The 22,113-nt window shown below is 39.5% G+C and overlaps 1 protein-coding gene across 2 annotated transcripts in view; it reads left to right on the top strand.

Annotated features, from left to right (window-relative positions):
- vipr1b (vasoactive intestinal peptide receptor 1b) overlaps positions 1-22,113 on the top strand; it is a 49,994-nt gene that overhangs the window by 24,030 nt on the left and 3,851 nt on the right. For both annotated transcript variants that reach the window (XM_056363672.1, XM_056363673.1), the window contains exons 5-12: positions 2,324-2,421; positions 6,711-6,843; positions 13,018-13,171; positions 13,317-13,377; positions 13,483-13,555; positions 16,590-16,681; positions 17,356-17,485; positions 18,099-18,140. In XM_056363672.1, coding sequence (XP_056219647.1) covers positions 2,324-2,421; positions 6,711-6,843; positions 13,018-13,171; positions 13,317-13,377; positions 13,483-13,555; positions 16,590-16,681; positions 17,356-17,485; positions 18,099-18,140 — 783 coding nt within the window. The remainder of the gene's footprint in view (positions 1-2,323; positions 2,422-6,710; positions 6,844-13,017; positions 13,172-13,316; positions 13,378-13,482; positions 13,556-16,589; positions 16,682-17,355; positions 17,486-18,098; positions 18,141-22,113) is intronic.

The following is a 22,113-nucleotide window of genomic DNA, read 5'->3' on the forward strand; positions in this document are numbered from 1 at the left end:
GGAAGGATGGGACCAGAATGTCTTTATTTTTCTCTGTGGGTGGGTGTTGTCGGGTCTATCAGAAAAGTGGCTTTACTGATTGTTGGTTTCACGACTCAAGTGTTTCCCTCGTGTTTTTTCTGTGCCTTCATTCCATCCTTTTTGTTGTGTTTTTCTCATGAATCCCCTCAACTGGCTTTGTGACATGACTTGATGTACCAACAATCTAAAACAGTTTGAATGGCCACATTAGGGCTTCAAATGAGGGAAACTCAAGTAATCTGTTGAGTTTTATTAAATGAATACTTTTTAAGAAATTTGCTTGGAGTGGAATAGAGCTGGAGCTACCTTGCGATTAGCCTAGCCTAGCTTAACATTAAGACTGGAAGCAGGGGAAAACAGCTAGCTTTGCTTTGTCCACAGCTAAAAAGTATGCTTACCACAAAATTTGGGGCTCCCTAATTAACATATTGTGTCTCATATTGTTTAAACAGAAATTTTTAAATTACGTTGTACATTTCTGTTTGTGTACGGATTAAACAATTGACTAACACCATGTTAGAAAGCGTTGCGAGTTACTGGTAGATGTATTTTTGAAAATAGAGGGCAGCCACGCTAGCTGTGTCCCCCCTGCCTCTATGCTAGGCTAAGCTAATCGTCTGCTATATCTGCACTTTAACCTGCAATAGCTGTGGAATTTTTTTTTATCGATTTGGAGAAAGTGCAAGCAAGCTGTAAACACAATTTTAAATATAAACACATTAGCATTTATTCTGAGTTGCGTTACTGGTCACCTGACTTTTTAACTCTGATTTTGGTCTCCAGTATCTATCTTATTTGGCTCTTAAACCTCTGAATGCCACACTATGTCATTAGCTAGTGGCTAACCTGGCAGTGAGGACAGAGTCGGTGATAAGTATGTACGGGTTTGTAACTGTGGCCGCTCCCTTTCACATTACACATAATTATTTATTGCAGTGTTAACTATCCACTTAAACCCACCGACAGGTGAGTGATAGCATAATTGAACTCTCAACATGAAGGTTAATTAATGAATTTCCACACTGTTGAACTATTCCTTTAAGATCTTATACAAAGAATCCATGACCCTAAAAGAAAAAAAAAAACTAACTTCATTGAAAGTGAATGTACCAGTAGGATAAGTCAACATCCTTATTTATCCGCTGTAGCAGGCACATGTCTTTGAAGCACAACACACTTGATTTTCATTGACAAGGCCGGGTCAGTTAGTAATTCCTGCCTCTGTTATCAGGCATTATGAGTCATTAGAGGTTATTCATGTTGCCTTCAGGGGCAGGAAGGGAATAAATACATCAAATGTTGGTCTTATTTTGTTTAGTTTAAATGCAGAGAGAGCTAATCTTGTCTGTGTTGACGAAAGTGGAGCAGGGTGAAGAGTGGATGTGCAGTACAGGGTGGTAAAAGCCTTCTTGGTGGGCATTCTGCTCTCACATCCACGGAAGCAGGAAGTCAAGAGGGACCTGGCTGCTGAAGTACTCTAAAAGGAATTTGCTGTCCATCTTTCTGCATACTTGATAAGTCCATGTGCCACAGGATTCAGAGCTCTTAATCTCATTTTCATCAAGCGCAAAACATACAGTGCCATGACAGATGCTACTCTGAAAGGATCTAAATGTTTATGTAGCGACTGAAGCCAGTGCTTTTCTAAAATCCACTAGGCTAATAAAGTATATTAGACAACAACTGTTAGTTGCCCGATTGTGTCTAGCTGATTTTCAATTTTTCATTGCATGTATTAGATTTCATGAAGGATAAGAAAGAAGAGGTGTCGTCCTCAGCTCTGGTGTTGATCTTAACCTTGTGATCTGTTAGAATAGTATAAAGCCATTACTCCGAATCACAGGCCACATGTCTTTGTGTAAGGAGTAGTTTAAAAAAAGGGTGATTTTTTTCTTTTCTTTTATTCCTCTTGAATCACTGAATTGAAAGTAAAACGATACCATCCGGGTAGAATCTCCAATTAAATTGTAGCTATAATCCTCTCCTCTGGTTATGATTGAGACTGTCAGGGCACAGAGTTCAACAGGCTCGATGCGCAGCGACTGATGTGACAGACAAACCCAAATGGCATTCAAGTTTCAACTAGGCTGAAACTTTCTTTTTTTTCTTTTAAAAACATTACTGAATATTATCCCAAAGGCTCTGTGGAAAACACTCATGCAATGAGAAATTTAATCGGTCTCTGATTAAATATTACTGTGAGTAAACACAAAATAAGCTCTTAGCCATTTATGTGTCTGGTTTCTTCACCATGACTTATATTGATGCTGTTTCTTTATTTTTTTTATTTTTTTTTTTGCAGGGCAAGTTTTTCTGGCAAGTGAAGATTGGCTACACCATTGGCCACAGTGTTTCCCTCATCTCTCTCACCACGGCTATTGTGATCCTCTGCATCTTCAGGTACGTAGAGATACAACGCAGTAAGACGTGTTCTGTCAGAGAGGTTCCTCAAACTGTAGATAAATCTTTTTCCTGGCCTCATGTGGTCACTTGTTTAAAAAGAAAAGGATAAGAGGATGGGATGAAACAGAAGCAGTCAGTCAGTGCTGCAGGACACTATGTGTGGGGAATTAGTAGGAGCAGTTTACCATAAAGCACACTGACATTTTCCCTGCTGCGTGATATGATATAGGCAACATTTCAACGTCAAACATCAAACATTTTTCACTGTGATTTGATCATCTCTGATAAATGCAGCCTCACACCCGAGCAGAAAGAGGAGGCTTATGTTTAACTATGAAAGACGCGAAGAAAGAGACGGATAATTCCTGAATGAAATTAATTGTCACTCAAAATTGATGAACCTTGATCTTCCGATGACGCACGTCTGCAGTGGTTTGGAGATTATACATCTGAAGTATAGTGGGTTTAAAGAGATTGATGTTTCCTGTTTGACAAGTCAGGGTTTTATTGTAAGCTCCTCAACAATAATTACACTTTTGATATCAAGAGTGGCTGAGATCACAGCTTTAGAGCGCAGCTTTTTCACTGTAAAGGATAGGAGACAATATGGTACACGAGCGTGACTGACATAATGCTGTAGATTTCTTCCTCTTTGTCATAGGCCATTCCCCTATATCACTTATAACGTTTAACCCCCAAAAAGGTTACAAAGAAGTGACAAAAATCTTTTTACGTCTAAAAGAAGACGGATGTTCTACATGTAAGTACAGAAACACTCTTTTTATGCCTCCCTGCTGGCAACAGTCGAGGCGTTATGTTCTCAGGTTCTCCAGTACGTATAGGCTGCGTCCCATTCTTTTGACTGCAGTACCTCAGTTACGCCTTGAGGGAATTTCTTCAAATCTGGCACCAACGTTCACTTGGACTCAAAAATTAACTGATTAGATTTCGGTGGTCAAAGGTCATCAGGTGGTGGCAAAGTTGCTGTGACCTCAAACAAAACATATTTTTGGCCTTTTGAAAGCAAGATCTCAGGAATGCCTTGATCTGCCCTTCTTCACTTCTTCTCCCTGAATGGCCACCAGGACACGAGGCCTCCTGTTTTTCCGGGAGTCCACCATAAGCTCATCGGTTCAGCTGATATTAAGCTTCAGGTGATTGTTGTTGCACCATGTGAAATAGCTCCCTACAAGTCCTCAGTTCTCCACTGTAATAACGGTCTCTTAAATTAAAGACAGCGTATTTCGCACTAAAAATTATTCACTGTGATCAGTTATTGAATTCCTATAATGTCTGCTCTACATATATACAGTGTGTATATATATATATTTATATATGGTTCTGGACAAACATGCAGGTAAACTGCAACTGGACTGTAATTCTAGTCTCTCTAAGAAATTGTTTTTTTGGCAGCATTTTTCATGCGTCCTATATTCAGCCTCTGCCACGACACTGTTTACTGCTGAGTTAGTCACACAGAGCTACTTTTCATGTTTGCCACAATTCCTGCACAAGGTGTGAAAGTGTGACCACTAGAGAGTTTTCTTTGCTCTCGCGAATCAGTGGCACATGCCAGACCGAGGTCAGGGTAATAAATTAAAAACTGAACGCATGAAATTAAAGGCAACCAACAGATTTGAGCCTGAAGGAGAGTTATGACAGGGCGGTGGGAGGTGAGCCTAGCTTGGGGGACAATGGGAAGGGGTTTCAGTGGGACAGGGAGAGTCACACCTGTTCTTAAAAGACATTACAGATTCACAGGTAGGTGACTGTCGGCCACATTTGTGCTGGTTAAACACAATGTGTTGAAATATAAGCCTCAACAAATGGGCCTCAATGGTAAGTTTTAGCAAGCTGGTAATTCCATAGTTGCGCCTACTGTGTATAGGGCACCTGCTACCTGTGTAAATGTGAATGATTATGAATAGTTAGGTTAAATAGGTTGATTGATGAGTCTTATTCTTTTCATTGAATACAGCCTATATATGATTTATTTATTATTGAACTAAATCGTTCATACAGCGTGTGAACTGACATGAATTGTTGCATATCTAGTCGAAGCTGTACATATATTTACATATATGCATTTGATGTCCAGTGTTGAATGTCCACTGGGTTGTTATATGTGGGCTGTTTAAATTTGTATGATGTCATTATATTGTGTTGTAACACAATGGCAAATATTCAAATCAGAGTGTTTGGTTTGTTGTTGATTAATGTGTCTGAATAATCCCATAAACGATGCTCATGTAAATGACCAGACGCAAAAATAAAACAATTCACTGTTCAAGCAAATAAACAGTAAAATGTTAAATGAATATAATAGAATAAAATAAATAATGATCAATAATAAAAATGTTTTTATAAAACAAAATGAAACAAAGAACGATGATGATAATGAATAAAATAAGTTTAAATAAAAACAAAAACAATTATAAACCAGTAAGTTAGACTAGAATAGATGGGGGGTTTTGTTTACATTTAAAAATATCTATATTTTCAGCTCCTCTCAAATCCTCTAGAACAGTGGTTCTCAAAATGGGGTCCTTGAGGGAGTTCTTGGGGGTCCAAAAAGGGGAATTACTTATTTTCACTATAATTGCATCAATAAGTAACACAGTGACAGACTGTATGACTATTTTGGTCATAGGGTTAAAACACTTCATGTAATAAAACATCTCAAAATAAAAATCTTATTAGATCGGGGACCCTGGGACAAAATCAGATCAGATGGGCGTCCGTGGTCTAATTTGTGTCAGTGTAGGTGTCCTTGATGTGAAAAAGTTTGAGAACCACTGCTCTAGAAGTCGTGTCCAGTGTCTTGAAGCTTAATGGCTGAGAGCAGCGTCACCAGATGTTTTTGTTCTGCTTCGGGGAACAGCTAAAAGAGAGGAAGAGGAGGATCTGAGGGGTGTTCCTGGTCCATAATCTAATGCCTCCATAGATTAATAAAAGAATTTTAAAATCAATATGAAAGTTAGTAGATAACCAGCGGAAAGACTTTAGAATAGGTTTAGTGTGTGCTCTCCTTTTTGTTCTAAGTCAGCGGTCATGCAGCAGATTTTTGGATTAATTGCAGCTGATTTATTGCATTCTACAGTAAACGACAGGAGAGCGTCACAATAGTCGATCCTGCTAATGATGAAAATGTGCATCAGTCTTTCTGTGATGCTCTGAGAGAGAATTGGCCTCGCTTTGGAAACGTTCTTTAGATGATTAAATGCTGTCATTCATTCTTTGTGCTTTCAGCAATGGAGCCTTAAAAGAAAATGTTTCTTTCTGTGCACCAAGGTGCATCTCCTCTCAACAGGAAATTATACTTGTGGTAAATTTGATTCTGATTCTCAGCTAAAACGAACAATAATCTCTGTTGTGGGAAATTAGAGTCTGTGGTGACCAGTAGCTTATTGTATCCGTGCAGCACTAGCATAATGATACAGATAAGAGCCTTCATTTGCACTCAAAGCACAAAAAACTAAATGGTAACATGTGATGGTTCATCACTTTCATTCTGCTGAGGGTCACTCTTTCTCAGTCTGAGTCCGACCGCTTAGACTGTGATTTCACTCAGGCACAATATGCTCCACATATTTAGAACTGGCGAGAAATGTTAACGTTTGCATTGCAGCTGCAGTTGAAGAAAACAAGCATTAAATGAAATAACAGTCACAGTTTTAAGTGAAGAAGACATTTGGCCATATGACAATTGGTGTTTTAAACAGCTGCGACGGAACGTGAACAAGCTCTCCTGGCTGCGAGATAAGGTTAGATGAAACTTTCATGACTCCCGAGGGAGACATTAAGCTATTGGGCTCGTGTTAGATCGCAGCTAAATATTTCCCCGCCCTGGGAACAACCGCCGTTGACGTAAACAAACAGTCGGAGCTAATGGGAGGCTTGACGCAACTGCTTCGTTCTCCCTTTTAATCATTTGATCTTCTCAAGCATGATAATGAAATCAAGAGGTGTTCAAAAATGGATGCTTGAGGATTTCAAAATGTTTCTGAGTCGCAATTTTGGATTCTACCTCTTATCTTTATTGGGGAGGTGTGTGAAGGACCATAAAAAGCATTCATTATGCTCTGAAGCAGAGCCAACCACACACTGACAAAAGGAACTAAGAGGCTTAATTATGAGGTAATTCGGGCTCTGATTTGCTGTCATTTCAAGCTATTAACTCCATGGACATTAGATAATAAGCATAACAGCCCTCTTTATTGAATATAAGTGAGTGTGTTGTCTCCTGTCTTGACCTGCAGTCTTGTATCTCTCACCATGTGTCCCAGGAAGCTCCACTGCACAAGGAACTACATCCACATCCATCTGTTTGTGTCATTTATCCTGAAGGCCATCGCCGTGTTCGTTAAGGATGTGGTGCTCTACGAGGTCGGCGAGGTGGACAACTGCTCCACAGGCTCTGTGAGTTAATTGTTTGCTGCGGGGTGTTTTTTGGGATGAGAAACCCTGGGATCGTCGGTGTCCTTGAACTTTTTAAGACGTCAAAACTAAGGAGCTCAGCAGGTGAACGCCGAACGCTCAGGGTGTGCAGAGGAGACGCGGAGCTAATCGGCTAATTATCCTCATTAAACCCCATAATGAGAGATGTCAGGCCAAACGGGGATGAAACGATGGATTGGTTTGAAGACGCGAGAAGGAAATTGGAGTAGTTTCGTGAAACAGCCGCTTCCATTATCACAAAGACAAAATCAAGTCGAGGTGTAGGTTAGTACAAGACAATGTGACTATTCTCAGTATGCTGTAGTGGAGGCCAAAATTGATAAGTAATTGAGTATTGTATGGCATAGGGGTGTGAGCGGAATTATTATATGATAAGAAATGTTATTGCTCTATAAATGACAAAAATCAACTTTTGTGTTATTAATAACGTTGACTGTGTCTGTACAGCAATGAGGTGCAGCAGAGTTAAGGTTAACAGCGCTCCGCAACCCCCGCACACACACACACACACACACACACACACACACACACACACACACACACAAACACACACACTCCAGAAGATCCACTTCTCATAAGACTTTAAGAAGACTCCTAAATGTAGTTAACTATTTAATTAAAAACAAAAACTCCTCACTTTCAATCCCCTTTTTTCTGCTTCTTTCTCTAAGAAAAACAGCGAGTTTAATAAAGACCTGTTAGCTGAACCCTAGTGTCCCCTTTTCTATCATTGAATCAAGAACTGGTGAAGGAAAAATCAATTTTGAATCAAACTGTGACACCAAGAATCAGGGTCAGATTGAATCTTGAGATTCATACATTTTAATCTTTTTCCACTGGCTCCCAGTCTATTTTAGTAGCAATTTGAATGTTTTATTGTTTGTTTAAAAGGCTCTGAATGCTTTAACACCTCCGTACTTAGAGGACTGTCTCTCTTGTTATCCACTGGCTTAGATAATCAGCTCTGCATCTGGTGAATATACCAACATGTATTACAGACGGATTAAGACTTTAAGATTTAAGATTTTATCAAATCTATGGAATTAAATCTTGTATTTTCCATTCTGTTTTATTGTATTTCAAACTGTTCGCTTGCAAGTATTTAAACTAAAGTTTATTTTTAACATAAACATACAACTTCCCTTAAATTCAGTTATTGAAGATTTGCAACCTGGACATGCAGTGAAAAGGAAACATGCTAAGACTTTGTACCATAAGAAAGGTGGAATAAATACTTTGGGTATTTAAAAAAATATTATTTTCTTAGAGAGGCTCAGAGCAATTTCCTTTTTTTAGATGGGAATTGAATACTTGAATGGATATTGATAATGTTAATAAGCCATGATACCCAGATGATGTTGGCTCTTTCTCAGAGGGTTGAGTTATTGGCAACAGAAACGAGAGATGTGCTGAATATTTTAATATGAGAGCTCTTCAGATGCCAGAATGCCTGCCTGGCATCCTTAAGTTTTATTTCATCTCTGTACCTCTCAAAAAAGTATATATGTAGAAAACAGAAAAAAAAAAAAAAGCTAAGCTAAAAAGCAAAACCGCTTATGCTTAGACTTACATCAAACGACAGTGTCTGGATGTCTCCCGGTCAGCTTTCTGTACCACCACCACCACCAGCTCACGACATGCCGCTGAACCACAGAGCAGTGGGCCCCTGAGGCCACAGTCAGGCTCCATGAACGCGAGGTTTACGTTACACGACGAGGCCACAGAGGCCAGAGAACGAGGGGGTGGAGCCTCAGAGTGTGTTTGTTAGTGAGCTCTCTGGCCGGCTCCAGTGTGTTAATGGAACTATTGTGTTGACAGGAGCCAGCCGCTGTCATGGGTTGGCTGAAAAAGACATTATAGAGGAAGGTTTGGTGCTACAGCGCTCATCATGACCCTGACATTACTTCCATTACAACTGCTGGCTCGGTTACTGTTGCTTTCTCTGTGTGTGTGTGTGTGTGTGTGTGTGTGTGTGTGGGGGGGGGGTGTAGGTGTTCTGCATGCTTGGTTCATCACCCTTCTTGTATAGCTTCATGTTTGCCTGTGCAATCCGTTAGATTAATTCATGATATAATCACTGTAGGGAAGCTTGAATCAAAATAAATGCATTATTTACGGTACCTGTGCGGTTGTCACGGTGCGTGTGTGCACGGACCTGTTTATTCAAATCCATCTTTTTCCCTGTGTTTTTTTCCAGTAGCAAAATATCTCACCATTCATCCACATTTTACCAGTGGTAGGCTTTTTTCAAATGGAGCTCCGGTGAACAATTTGCTCTGATTTGCACGCATTACAACCAGCAGAAAAGGTTCAGACATTTACCTCCCCTCAACATACCAAGCGGGAATCCATTCACATAGGCTACAAAATCCCTGTCAGCTTCACTACCAGCTGCTTTAATGAGCTGTCCCAAACTTTACCTCTATGCTGAAGAAGTGTACAAAACAAGACAGGAAGCTACATTCCTCAGTTGCGTAAACTAGTATCCCCGGTGTATTTGATTCAACACGCAAACTTACCGGCCTTTTACGAGAGGCTGTTCTGTGTGAAATTCTCTGTCAACATGCCAAAAGAGGAAGTTTTCTCCACTTGGGGGAAAAAAAAAAAATGTAGCTCGCATGGTTAAGCAGATCCTAATATGGACAGTAGAAAAAGTATTCAGATCTTTAACTCAAGTAAAAGTATAGTAATAACATGAACTCCTTATCTCCCCATGATGCCAGTATGATTCAGACAGCACTTTTCAGCTGGGCAGAGAGTGGAAATCTCCCCAGCTTCCTCCTTTGTGCGCAAATACAGTGGCCTCTTACTTTACTAGACTTTCCTCTAGGCGGATAAATTAGCATCTATATGCAAAGAAATGTCATAAATTCCCACATCCTACCATATGTGGTTCTTAAATGTTTGGACTAAAACATTTCCTCTGTACATTACCGCATACGTTATATAAACACACTGCATGTACAAAGACAAACATGTTTTTCATCATTTATTTTTTATGTCATTTGTATTCTGGTGTTGACTATTACGCCCTTATTATTTTAGAAGTACTTCTGATTTGTGTGTAAAATATAAAGATCAATATTTAGATGCATCAGTGGTAATAAATATTAGTTTAATGAATTGTTGATGATTAAAAAAAGGAGTAGTAGCGCCATGTAAAAATACTTTATTACAAGTTCAAGTCTGGCACGATTGAAATAAATGTACAGAATAATTAAACGCAAAATGTACTTACTTGGCAGATGAAACCTGAGCTTTCACTTGGATTCTTATTACTGTCAGCAGTATTTCTTTCTGTCCTGAGTCCTGGGAAAACCAGGTATCTCTCTCAAATGTCAATATTTCCTGAGCTAAGAAAAAGAGCCCTGTGTTTTCGCCTTTGCGAGAATGAAGGGAGTTTTTAATTCTTAAGTTTATCTGAAAGAAAATTGAATCACTTGATGCATCGTTTTCTTTAGACTGCAGCAGTTTGTCAACTTTATAGCTTTAACTAGCTACTTTATGCTGTAGTTAAGTCCATCCCAATGCATCCATTTTAGCTCTTCATAGGTTAAAAATCATTTTAATGTGCGAGCTGGTAACCACAGGTGTCAAATAAATGTGGTAGAATAAAAAGCACAATATTTACCTCTGAAACGGAGCTGTAAAGCTCTGTAAAGTAGCATTAAATGGAAATAATACACAAAGGTACCCCTAGATTTTATTTAAATACTGTACTAGAGTTAATGTCATAATCTGTCATTAATTACAACCACACCATTAAATACGCATGGTTCTGTAATCAGTTTTAATGGCCACAACATGTACCGAGATGCCCGTGTTATCCCAGGAAAGTGCTGAAAGATCAGTGTACTAAACTAGAAGCTAGTTTGACGTCCACTTCTTCAGCCTCAGTGATGATTGATGCTCATGTTTTCATGAAGAGTCCCCCTCTTCTGCAGAGGCTCGGGCATTTCGCTGGAGTTCATTTGTCATGTGACACATTCCAAGTCGAAGTAAGAGGTGTGGCATTTTCAGCGTTATGTCATGACTTGTTTGTCCTTGTTTCGGCTTGTGGGAGAAGAAAAAAAAGAAGCTTTTAATCACATCTTTGTTATCTGTGCATGTGTGCTCTACTGTCCGTATCTCTCCGTCCATAACGTGCATCAGTCCATCCTCAATCACACACATGTCCTTTTCTCTCTCTCCTCCCATTTCATCCCATGTCTTGCATCTGGTAAATGAACGATTTTTTTTTTCTTCTCGAATTTAACGAGAGCAGTTTCAACAGCAGGATCCCCGCTCTGCGTTCGAAAAGAGCAAACTGAATTTTGAATGAATTCACTCGTCCTGATGGAAGGGTTGTGCTGTTGTGCAGTCAGCCAACCAGAGTACAGCTGATCGTATTATCCTGCATGGTTGTTTCAGCTTTCCTCACGCGCTTAAATATCTGCTGGAACATTTTCTGCACTTTGCTGGCTTTGCTTCCTCTGGTTTGGGAAGAGATTACATTTTACATTTTACATTCATCTAACTATGTGGCTTATATCACTGGGATGCTTACTATCGGTCAAAAATACGCTCACCAAGCACTTTATTTATTAGCATCCTAATGCTGGGTTGGGTCTCAAAACAGCTCCTCATGGCATGAATTCCACAAGATGTTGGAAACACATGTTGACATGATTGCGTCACGTTATTTCTGCAGATTTTTCAGCGGCTCATTCTTGCTGCAGATCTTCCGTTCTACCAAGGTCCCAAAGACGTTCTGCTGGATTCAAGTCTGGTGACTGGGCAGGCCACTGAAGTACAATGAACTCATCGCCACGTTCACAAATCCGATAAGAGACGGCTTTTGCTTTTTTTTTTTTATGCCGGAAGTAGCCATTAGAAGATGCTAAATTGTGAGCAACAATACTCTAATAATAATACTCTAACTATAATTGATTGGTATTAAGGGGCCCAATGTGCCGTGAAAACATTCCCCACACCAACACCAGCCTGGACTGTTGACACAAGGGAGGTTGGGTCCGTGGATTTATGCTGTTGAAGCTGAATTCATTCAGAGATTCATCAGACCAGGACGTGTTTTCAGTCTTCAGCTGTCCAGTTCTGCCGAGCCTGTGCCCACTGCAGCCTCGCTTTTCTGTTCGTGGCTGACAGGAGTGGATCCTGACATGGCCCTCTGCACGTGTTGTGCATCCTGAGATGCTTGTCTTCTCACCACAGTTGTGAAGAGTGGTTATCCGAGTTACCGTAGCATTTCTGTCAGCTCCAACCAGTCTGGCCTTTCTGCTCTGAGTCTCTCTCTCTCTCTCTCTCTCTCTCTCTCTCTCCCTCTCTCTCATATCAACAGAACTGCTGAGGCAAACAGTTGCTGCTCACTGGATGTTTGTTTGTTTTTGGCCTTCTGGGTAAACTCTAGAGACCGTTGTATATGAAAATCTCAGGAGATCAGCAGTTTTCACAAACACTCAAACCTGCCCGTCTGGTCATACCACGGTCAAAGTCATTGAGATTACATTTTTCCCCATTCTGATGTTTGATGTGGACATTAACTGAAGCTTCTGACCTGTATCTGCTGGACTTTATGCACTGCATTGCTTCCATGTGACTCATTCATCATACACCTTCATTGAAACGCTATCTAAGGAAATTACCATTATTAGACATATTTTAGGCTAATGTTAGACTATAAAAACTACTTTTTCAATGTAGAAAGTTTTTTAATATTAGACTGTCATTTATTGTTCGCTGGAGCCTCAGATTTAATCTGCAATCACATGCACAAAGTCATATCAGCTGACTTGTGCTACCCTCAGTTTACTACGTGAGACACTGTTGTTGATGGTACTCTCTGTCCCTGCTGTTTCACTTGATTATGCATGTGTTTGTGTTGAAGTGCTCGGCTGAATCACGAAGAAGACATTAATTGTCATTTTTATTTTGAAGTTGGAATACAGGCAGCCTGCTCCAATTTTTTCATGCATTTCTATGAGTTTTTCCCCTTTTCAATTTTTTTGTCACTGAAGAGAATGAAATGGCACTTTAATAGCTTTGTTGAAATCTTGTTCTCATTCATTATGTATCCATCTGTGTATCTCAGATGATAATTGTGTAATTTATGCTTTTGTGTATTCTGTCCATCGCCAGGTTGGCTGCAAAGCAGTGATTGTGTTCTTCCAATACTGTATTATGGCCAGTTTCTTCTGGCTGCTGGTAGAAGGCCTTTACCTTCACGCATTGTTGGCCGTCTCTTTCTTCTCGGAGAGAAAGTACTTCTGGGCTTACATTCTGATCGGCTGGGGTGAGAATGTCTTCCTTTTGTGCCTTTATACGTCTCTGCTGTCCCCACACTAACTGTCCGCTGAAGGACTGACTACAGGTTGTGACCCCTTGTTGCTGGAATGCAGTAATAACCTTGTTGTGCATTTTTTTTAATTTTTTCCCAGGAGGTCCGACAATTTTCATCACAGCTTGGAGCATCGCTAAAGCTTACTACAATGATGTGGGGTAAGAAAAACACCAGGGAATTGGCAGCATGAAATCTAAAGGTTTTTTTTGCTGTGATTTGCATCATCACATATTGTACATGAATATTGTTTCATGTCTTACCAGATGCTGGGATATAATAGAGAACACTGATGTGTTCTGGTGGATCATTAAAACTCCTATTTTAGCATCAATCCTGGTAAGTTAATAAGCCTTAAGCACCTTTTTATCACTCAAACTCTATTACATCAACATTTAGGCACACTGAGCTCCCAAGTCAGACTTTTCCAAAAGTAAAACCAATTGCCAGTGAGAGAGAAAAACGTGTCAGTTATCATCAATCCACCCCAGACTTAACTGTCAGTGTAATTTATGTGAATGCTTTTGAGCTGCAAATCTTTTTGGTAGTCCTACTGTATGTCAGTGCAAATGAGAGGTTAGCATGACCTCAGAGTTCTCATTTCACTTTGCAAAGTTGGCAGAAGAATCTCCATCAAGTCTTTCTTGACTGACAGGTCATCATCCACTTCATTTTACTGCATCTTCATTGCCGTCTTTCCCTCCATTCCCATTCTGAACACAGTAACAGCTTCTACAGAAACATCATCATCATCATCATCAGACAGCCGCATACAGAGAGGCTGAAGACAGGGATGTTCGTAGATGCACTGGTCTGATTCACCAAAACATAGTCAGACTTTTGCTTTACTTTGGATGTTCAAGGACTAGTTTGACATTTTTGGAAATACCCTTATTTGCTTTTCTTTTTTTTTTTTACCCAGAGTTACATCAGAAGATCAATATCACTCTCATATCTGTGTGTTAAATATGGAGCTTGTCATAAGAGGCAATGATCTTGGCAGCAAGGAAACAGTTTAGCTGCTGTTTTTCCAAGAAGAAGCATGAAACTCTTTGTGTACAGGTTAAATAAGCAACTTATAACATTTTAATTAATGAGGTTCATAAGGTCAAGCTAAATCAGGCTAGCTGTCTCTCCCTGCTGCCAGACCTTATGTAAAGCCAAGCTAACTGCCTCCTGGCTCACGCTAATATTGTAATAGGATATTTTGAGAAATATGGCTGTTCACTCTCATGCAGCAAGTTATGACAAGGCTGATACCATGTCTACACAAATAGCTACAGCCGGCATCCAGTTAGCCTAGCTTAGCACAAAGACTGGAAACGGCCCCTAGCTCTGTCCAAAGGTAGAAAAACATCTGTACGGAGTCGCTGCTCCAAGCCAAGAAATAGTTTGACCATTTACCCCTACAAGACCACAATTTATCAGTTCAATACTTCCATTTTGTACTGAACAAGATATAATGTGTGTATTTGTGAGTTTTAGAGGCGCTGGTGGCTAGATTTTGAAGCTGACTGGCTGCTTACCCTTGTTTTGTGCAAAAATAACCTAACAGGCTCCTGGCTTCATATTTAGCATACTTTTCTCAAAATAACTGACACTCTGCAGTGTGTGTTTGTGTGCGTGTGTGTTTGTGTGTGTGTGCGTGTGTGTTTGTGTGTGTGTGTTTGTGTGCGTGTGAACAAATTTGTGGATGTGTGAGGAGTGATAAAAGAAGACACTTTCAGAGAGGTGTGAAGAGGAGGGTAGAGATGAGTTCAACAAGCCTGACTTGAGAAGCTACAGAGGAGCATGTTAAGTTGTGACAGGAAAAATTACTTATAGTACAGGAACTGCATCCAGCCCAGCATTTTTGCACTGCGTTATTAATGCTGTATAATACACATCTGTGATTTCCTATTGATTTTCTTGGAAATTTCCTAATAGAACTATTAAATTTGGCACCAATTACAGGGACAATAGCTCTTTTTTTTTTTTTTTTTTTTTTTTTTTTAGTTTCATTGAGTTTCTAAGCAGTTGTTTTTTTCTGAAATAATTTCTTTGAAAGAGATGCTTCATTTAACCCCAAAAAACCATTTAATTTTGCTTTATTTTCCATATGTATTCAATTGTATTCTTATTTCTTTGCATATTTTCTTATTAGCCTAGCACGGCTCTAGGGCCGGCAATGCCGTAGCAAATGTTAGCATAATAAAAACTGAGAAGGTGAACATATATGCTAAACAGCAACATGTTAGCATTGTCGCTTTGAGCAAGTTAGCATGCTGTATTAGCATTAAGGTCAACTCAAAATATTATTGCAGGTATAGCCTGACAGAACTAGCATGACTGTGGACCGTCTTTTACTCTTTAGTAGACTTTTTTGTTGGACTCTAGGTTATGGAAATTAAATTAACTAGGAAATGAATTTGAATTTAGCAGTTGTACTACTTGAATAATGTTTCCATTCTCCCTATTCTTGATACCAATTAAATAAAATTTAGAGTAACATATTAGTTCCTTTCAAGAAATTTCAAGGAAACCATAAGAACCACAAGAAGCATTGTCAAACTTTAAAGGGAATACAAATACCAAGCATCTACATATTTACAGTAAATGAAATATAACTGGTTAATAAGGGAACTTCAGAGATGGTGGTCGAGATTGTGTTACCTTTGGACAGAGCCTCACTGGCTCTTTCCCCATTTCCAGTCTTGCTGGCTTTAGCTTCATATTTACCCCACCGACATGATAGTGGGTGGTATTATTGGTACTATTACATTGACAACCTGATATTCAGTATTTGCGCCATCAGATTTGAAAAAAGACTTTATGGTATACACAAAGCAAACAATCTTTGAGATCAAATTCTCATCCTTTACTGATGTCTGCTGAGGTCCTGCTTTGTCTTTCTTTTTTTTTTTGTTTCCTTGCAGCAGTTGTTGACAAAGCAGGTTCAGTTGTGTTATTTCACATTAGGATCAGCATGAGCGGCCGGGCTGTCAGGTCGCTCTGTCTCTTTCTCTCTGCAGCTGCTGAGTGATGTTTGTGAGTGCATCATGATGTGAGTGATGTGTTGCCGGTTCAGAGGTCCAACCCAAATTAACAATTTAGAAATGCTCATTTTCCCACAGGGCAGCACTACAATCCAATCAGAGCAAGATGAAATTCAGCATCTGGCTTCTATGAGCTAAATTTCTCAAACGTTCCCCCAAATCCATTTGATTTGACTGAAAACATAAAGAGGAGAAGTACAAGTTTCTTTCCATCCAGGAATATCATATTGGAAAAATTTAATATTTTTAAAGAAATATTTCATTAACCAGCAGCATTAAACCCCTTTTACACAGTAAAATACCCCTGTACTTTCCTCACAGTTGAATATTCTCCACAGATGAACTTCATTCTCTTCATCTGCATCATTCGAATACTACGCCAGAAGATCAACTGCCCAGATATCGGAAGAAATGAGTCCAACCAGTACTCGTGAGTATGATTTCATGTCTGTTTCATGATGTAAAATAAAATATTCATCAGCTGAGATAAGATGAAATATTATTGATCCATCTAAGGACATTGTGAATCCTATACACCACTTAAACAGTTTTCTGTGTTGGGCTGAATTCAGTCTACAATCTGTGAAAGTGAACTGCACTCACAGAATAAATGAAGATTATCTTGAATAAGTAAAGAAAGCTGAAATTAAAATACATATATTTGTCCTGTAGGTACAACTGGTGCTGTAAATTTAATTTTTTTTTCTTTTTCTGTGACTCCCTTTAACTCTTTTATATGCTCAGAGCAATACAGGATGACCAATCCTTTTAGACTTCAGAAAAGAAAAACTAAGCATGTGATGCTCAGAACACTGTAGTCTCCCCCTGGCAGCTGCTTTATGCAGAGATATAGTGCTCTGTGTGTTTAAGTGATTTTTTTCCTGTGTTGGAGAGCCAGCTGCAACGCATGAGCTATTTTCCCACTGATATTTTTAATGATGCGTTTTTCCATCTCTCGTCCATCCAACTCCTCTGAGTTGAAATGTAAAAATGAAAAGTACTCTGGAGTTGCATTTCATTATTGTCACATGTAGAGACAGATTTAAAATTGGTTTCACCAGAGGGAGAAATGCGACTGTGTTTTTTTTTCCTTTGTCGTTTCAGGAGGCTGGCGAAATCAACGCTGCTTTTGATTCCACTGTTTGGGATCAATTTTATTGTGTTTGCATTCATCCCAGAGCAAGTGAAGACTGAGCTGCGGCTAGTTTTTGACTTGATTCTAGGGTCATTTCAGGTACGATATCAACTTTCTAAGAACAAGTGATTAGAAAAACAAAATGCTACATTTTACATTTTGCAAATTTCACTTTGAACTCTTATATTAGAATTTAAATTGGATGCCTTTTGTGAAATATTTTCCCAGAAGGTCAACTTACACTGAAAAAAAAAAAATGGTTATTTAATTCTGAAACAGAAGTCCATTTTGGGTCCAAAGTAAAATTATTTGACTATTGACAAAACCCTGGCAGAAAATTGTGGCAGGTCTCCAGGCATTTTGCTGGCCGATGCAGTGGCAGTGTTACCTTTTTAAGCCCCCGGTGTTATTTCAGTTCATCACATAAGGATGAGGAATGATGGAGAGTGCAGCTCGACAGCACAGCTGCATTACAGGCCACCTGGAAACCAAGGAAACTATTCCAGCACATTCCTCCCATCATTCTTCTCATCCCACCTTATCATTATTACTATAAACTAGCCATCGTATGGTATGCATTGTTTTTGTTAGTGTAATCCATTTATGTCTCATGAATGCCACACTTTATTCTTAAATTAGCAAATAGCTGTAAAGTCTAACTGGAGTTTTTACCATGACAGCTCTCTTATTTATGTTTTTCTTCCCCTTTTAGGGCTTTGTGGTTGCAGTCCTTTACTGCTTCCTCAACGGAGAGGTAGGCACCCCCCACACAGTGATGTAAACAGTTTACATACACACACTGTTATATGTCAAGATTCCCATGCAGAGATAGCCCACAGTGCTGCTGTGGTAATTCCCAGAAAATGTAGTTTCTCCGTGGCTCCCCCGGTTCACCATTACACACACAGGCCTGAAAGGTGGACGGCGCTGTGGGTATGCGTCACCACCGCTGGTCGTTCCAGCCTTGGGCTCCTCGCTGTATATTTTCTATGCTCTGCCTGCAGGGTGGGAGGGCTGTAAAAAGCACATCCTTTATGGCAGGGAGCTATTCAGTGATGTCTGCAGAGGCTCTCTGTGGGCAGATTAGTTATGTTTCCAGCGCTGGGCCAGATTGAATCAAAGTGATGGGCCGGATGGCAAGCCTTAACACTATGCTGCCTGAATTTTAATCGGGTGCAATTTCCAGGTGTCCTTTGTTAGGTGTTGTGTCTTGGTGGTGTAGTCTTTAAATCAATGGAGGCTCAAGAGTGGTATACAGTCCACAACAAAACATGTGGAATGTATCATCAACAAAAGACAGAAATTACAGGAATTATCTATGAAAACAAAAAGAAACAAAGGGCATAAACATATGTATTATGCAAGAATAATACTCCAATACACCCACCAACATATTATAAATTTTTTTTTAAAAAAGCTTACCAAAGTAATAAGTAATTGTTCATGCAAGGCCAAATATGCCTCATCTCCAGTGTCCACACAGGCTGGGATTATTATCACAGTCCAGAAATGTACAATGGGAATGATTTTAAAGGCTGGTCAAAAGGACTGTACATTAAGCCAGACTGAAGAGGGACACATAAATCAACCTACACCACTTAGCTGCGGCAGAGTCACTTTGCTTTCTGATAAAATCAATAAAGGGACACCAGCGAATTTACTGCCTGAGCCAGATGTGGAGTATCTAATCTCCTCTAAATAAAAACAGGAAACCATATCGTCGGCCCTGGTCAGACTTGGCATTTACATGTACAGGTGTGAACGCACCCAAGATGCATTGAGGATACATTCGAGATCCAATCACTCAGACCACATTCAGAGGTGGTCTCGGCCACATGTGGTCACATTCTTTTAGCAGTGTGAACACACATGCGTCCTTGGCCGCATTGAATGACCACCTACTCAACTGCCGTCCTCTGACGCAGTTTAATAAGTCCCCACAGTTTCATCATGAACTGAAAATATTACTATTTCAAACAGCTAAAACCTTATTTCATTGTGCCCAGTGCAGTGATTCTCTCAGCCCCTCTGTGTCCCGCTCTCTCTCTGTTGCTCTCTCTGATAAGCACAAACACATTGAACACGGACCCATCTGTCACAGTCCAATTTGCTAATAACAGCATAGATGTTTATTTGCATATAGAGCAGGGGAGTGAGATCCAATCCGATCTATCTCGAGATGCAAATAGAGACCCTTGCGAAGGCCAGGTGAGAACTGGTGCACAGAGAGCTGTCCACCGGTGATCAGATCACCCTAGACACATGTTAATGTCAGGTCTGAACATTGAGCCATTTCCTAAAACAAAATAACACTTTTTAGGGAAAAACATACAGAATATTAGACATTTTAGGGAGTTTTCAGACCAGCCCAAAACTGCAAGAGCACAGTCTGGGTCAATTATACTAAGTAAATGGATACATTCTTTTTTTTTGAATCTGTCTCATTTGAATCTTCAAACTTCTCGAAATGCAGTCATGGAGTGCAATTTTCATCAATGACATACTTTGAAAATTCAGAAGAATGAGGCTTGAATGGGAAAAAGAAGATCTTTTGCAAAGCTTTTCAAATCACTGCTTTGCAACAGATTTGAAAATCGGCTTAACGTAGACATACATCCAATATAATAACTTTACTCTGTACAGTAAAACCTGCCAGATTTAGAGCAAAAAAAAAAAACTCTGCATCACCCCTCAGTGCCTTATCATCTTCGTGAGGCAATGCTAATGCTCCCTCTACTTTCATGCTGCAGAAGGTCCCTTTACGTTTTAGTTCCCTTTCCTCTGTCTTACCAGAATGAAACGTAATCTTTATGTGGGAGCTTATTTTTCATATTCCTACACAGAGTTGGAAAGCTCTTCAGCTTTGGTTGCTGTTGCTGGCCATGCAAAACCTAGTTTTTCTTCTGTTTAATGTAAACTGTATCACGTCTTAGGTACTAGGCAGTTTTTTTGTTTTTGTTTTTTGCATGGAAAGAGGAACATGTGCTCTAAACAACACATCCCAAAGCCTTTATGAACTTGCTATGCGTTGTATTATTATTGTCTTATGCAGGTCAGTGGAAGAAACATACAAATGGGGGAAAAAAAAGGTTCACAATAATTAAATGTAGCTGCTGTGGAAGAAAACAAGATCATGGGGAACAATGGAGTAACAACTGAACATTTTAGAGGAAGGGCACCCCCCATCACTACCACCACCAGAGTCACAAGGTGATAGGCAGTTGGCTTGTTGGTATTATGGATGGATTACTGAATGGGCTTCCTGGGTGTACAGGCTGAGGGCCCTTGGATCAAAGCTTCTGTATGTTCACATTTCTGGTCGGAAAGTCAATTGAACGACTACAAAGACACACAAAATGCTACAAAGAGAGGCAAACACAAAGTGACAAATAACCGCAAAAAATGGCTAAAGTGATGCACAAAACCACCTCAAAGAGGTCTGATTATTGTGAGCTAATGTTTCTGTTTTGGCGAGAACATTTTTTTATTACTCGAACTTCTCATGCACTCATTTTTGAATGAAAAGATGCGTCTCGCGATTTCTGAGCTTGACTTCCGCAAGTACAGCTTCAGTATGGAAACCGTTCCCACAGACTTCAGCCAAGAAGGTAACATTATGCTTATCTCACTTAATTAGCATTGTCCGGTATTTTGTTTTCTCTGCATGATTATTGAACTGTTGAGCTTTCAGATAAAGTTTCATTAGGTCTCTTTCATTGCATTAGATTACTAAAATTGGTACAAATACAAGTTCTGTAGTGCGAGAAACATTAGCTAGCTAACAGCAAAGATGTTGTTTCCAGCCTTTTTCATTAAACAGTTCTGTAAATAAGGCACAGTATCCTTAGATACTCAATTGAAGGCAGCCAGTAAAGTTAACTTTATTAACATTACTCGACCACTGCAGTGTCAAGATGTAGCTAACTTGTGTTTACTTGTGCTACTACAGAGTTGACTGTACAACTACGTACAAATGGGAAGGACGGGAAGATTTTTCAGAAGCAAGTGAGGACCTGGACTTACTAAAGTGTTCCTCGATGATAAAGAAGTGAGGTGAGTCAGAGTGTTATTGTTATTAAACCAGATTAAACACATTTTATTGTGTCTGTTCATTTAAACTGAATGACATTGTCATATTAGCCAAGTATTGTCGTGTTTCGCTAAATCTTTTTTTATTGTTTGTTCGTTTGCCTTACAGGCACTCGTCATTGGTGACTGAGGATACCAGCCAAACTCTGTATCCTCATCCTCGCTCACTGGTCACTTTCTCTTCTCTCTTTCTGCGTTTCACTTTTGCCGTCATGCAGTTCACATTCACTTGGGCAAAAGACTTGTTTCCATGCTAGACTGTGATAGTTCTGTTACACTGTTCGTGATGCTGTTATACTTCAGCATATGAGGTTATGCTTATGAGAATTTTATTGGGGACTTCTCTCCAATATGGTTATGCAGTACCTTGTCGGTTTTGTAATACAAATGTTTCAGGACATGTAATAAACTACAGCGATATTTTGTTAAATGTGTATTGTCTTGCTTTGTTTTTTTTGATTTGGGGATTTGTAGGAATCAAATGCAAAAGTGATAGATTGTACCTTTAAAATTACAGTAAAAGTCAGTTATCCTGTAATCCATTATACAGTAATGTACTGTTAAAATAATTCACAGTACATGCACTGTAAAATGGCATCTCTGCTGCCAGTTTTTCACTCTAATCTTTTTAATGTGGG

This window comes from Seriola aureovittata, chromosome 20, assembly GCF_021018895.1.
Source record: "Seriola aureovittata isolate HTS-2021-v1 ecotype China chromosome 20, ASM2101889v1, whole genome shotgun sequence".
NCBI lineage: Eukaryota > Metazoa > Chordata > Actinopteri > Carangiformes > Carangidae > Seriola > Seriola aureovittata.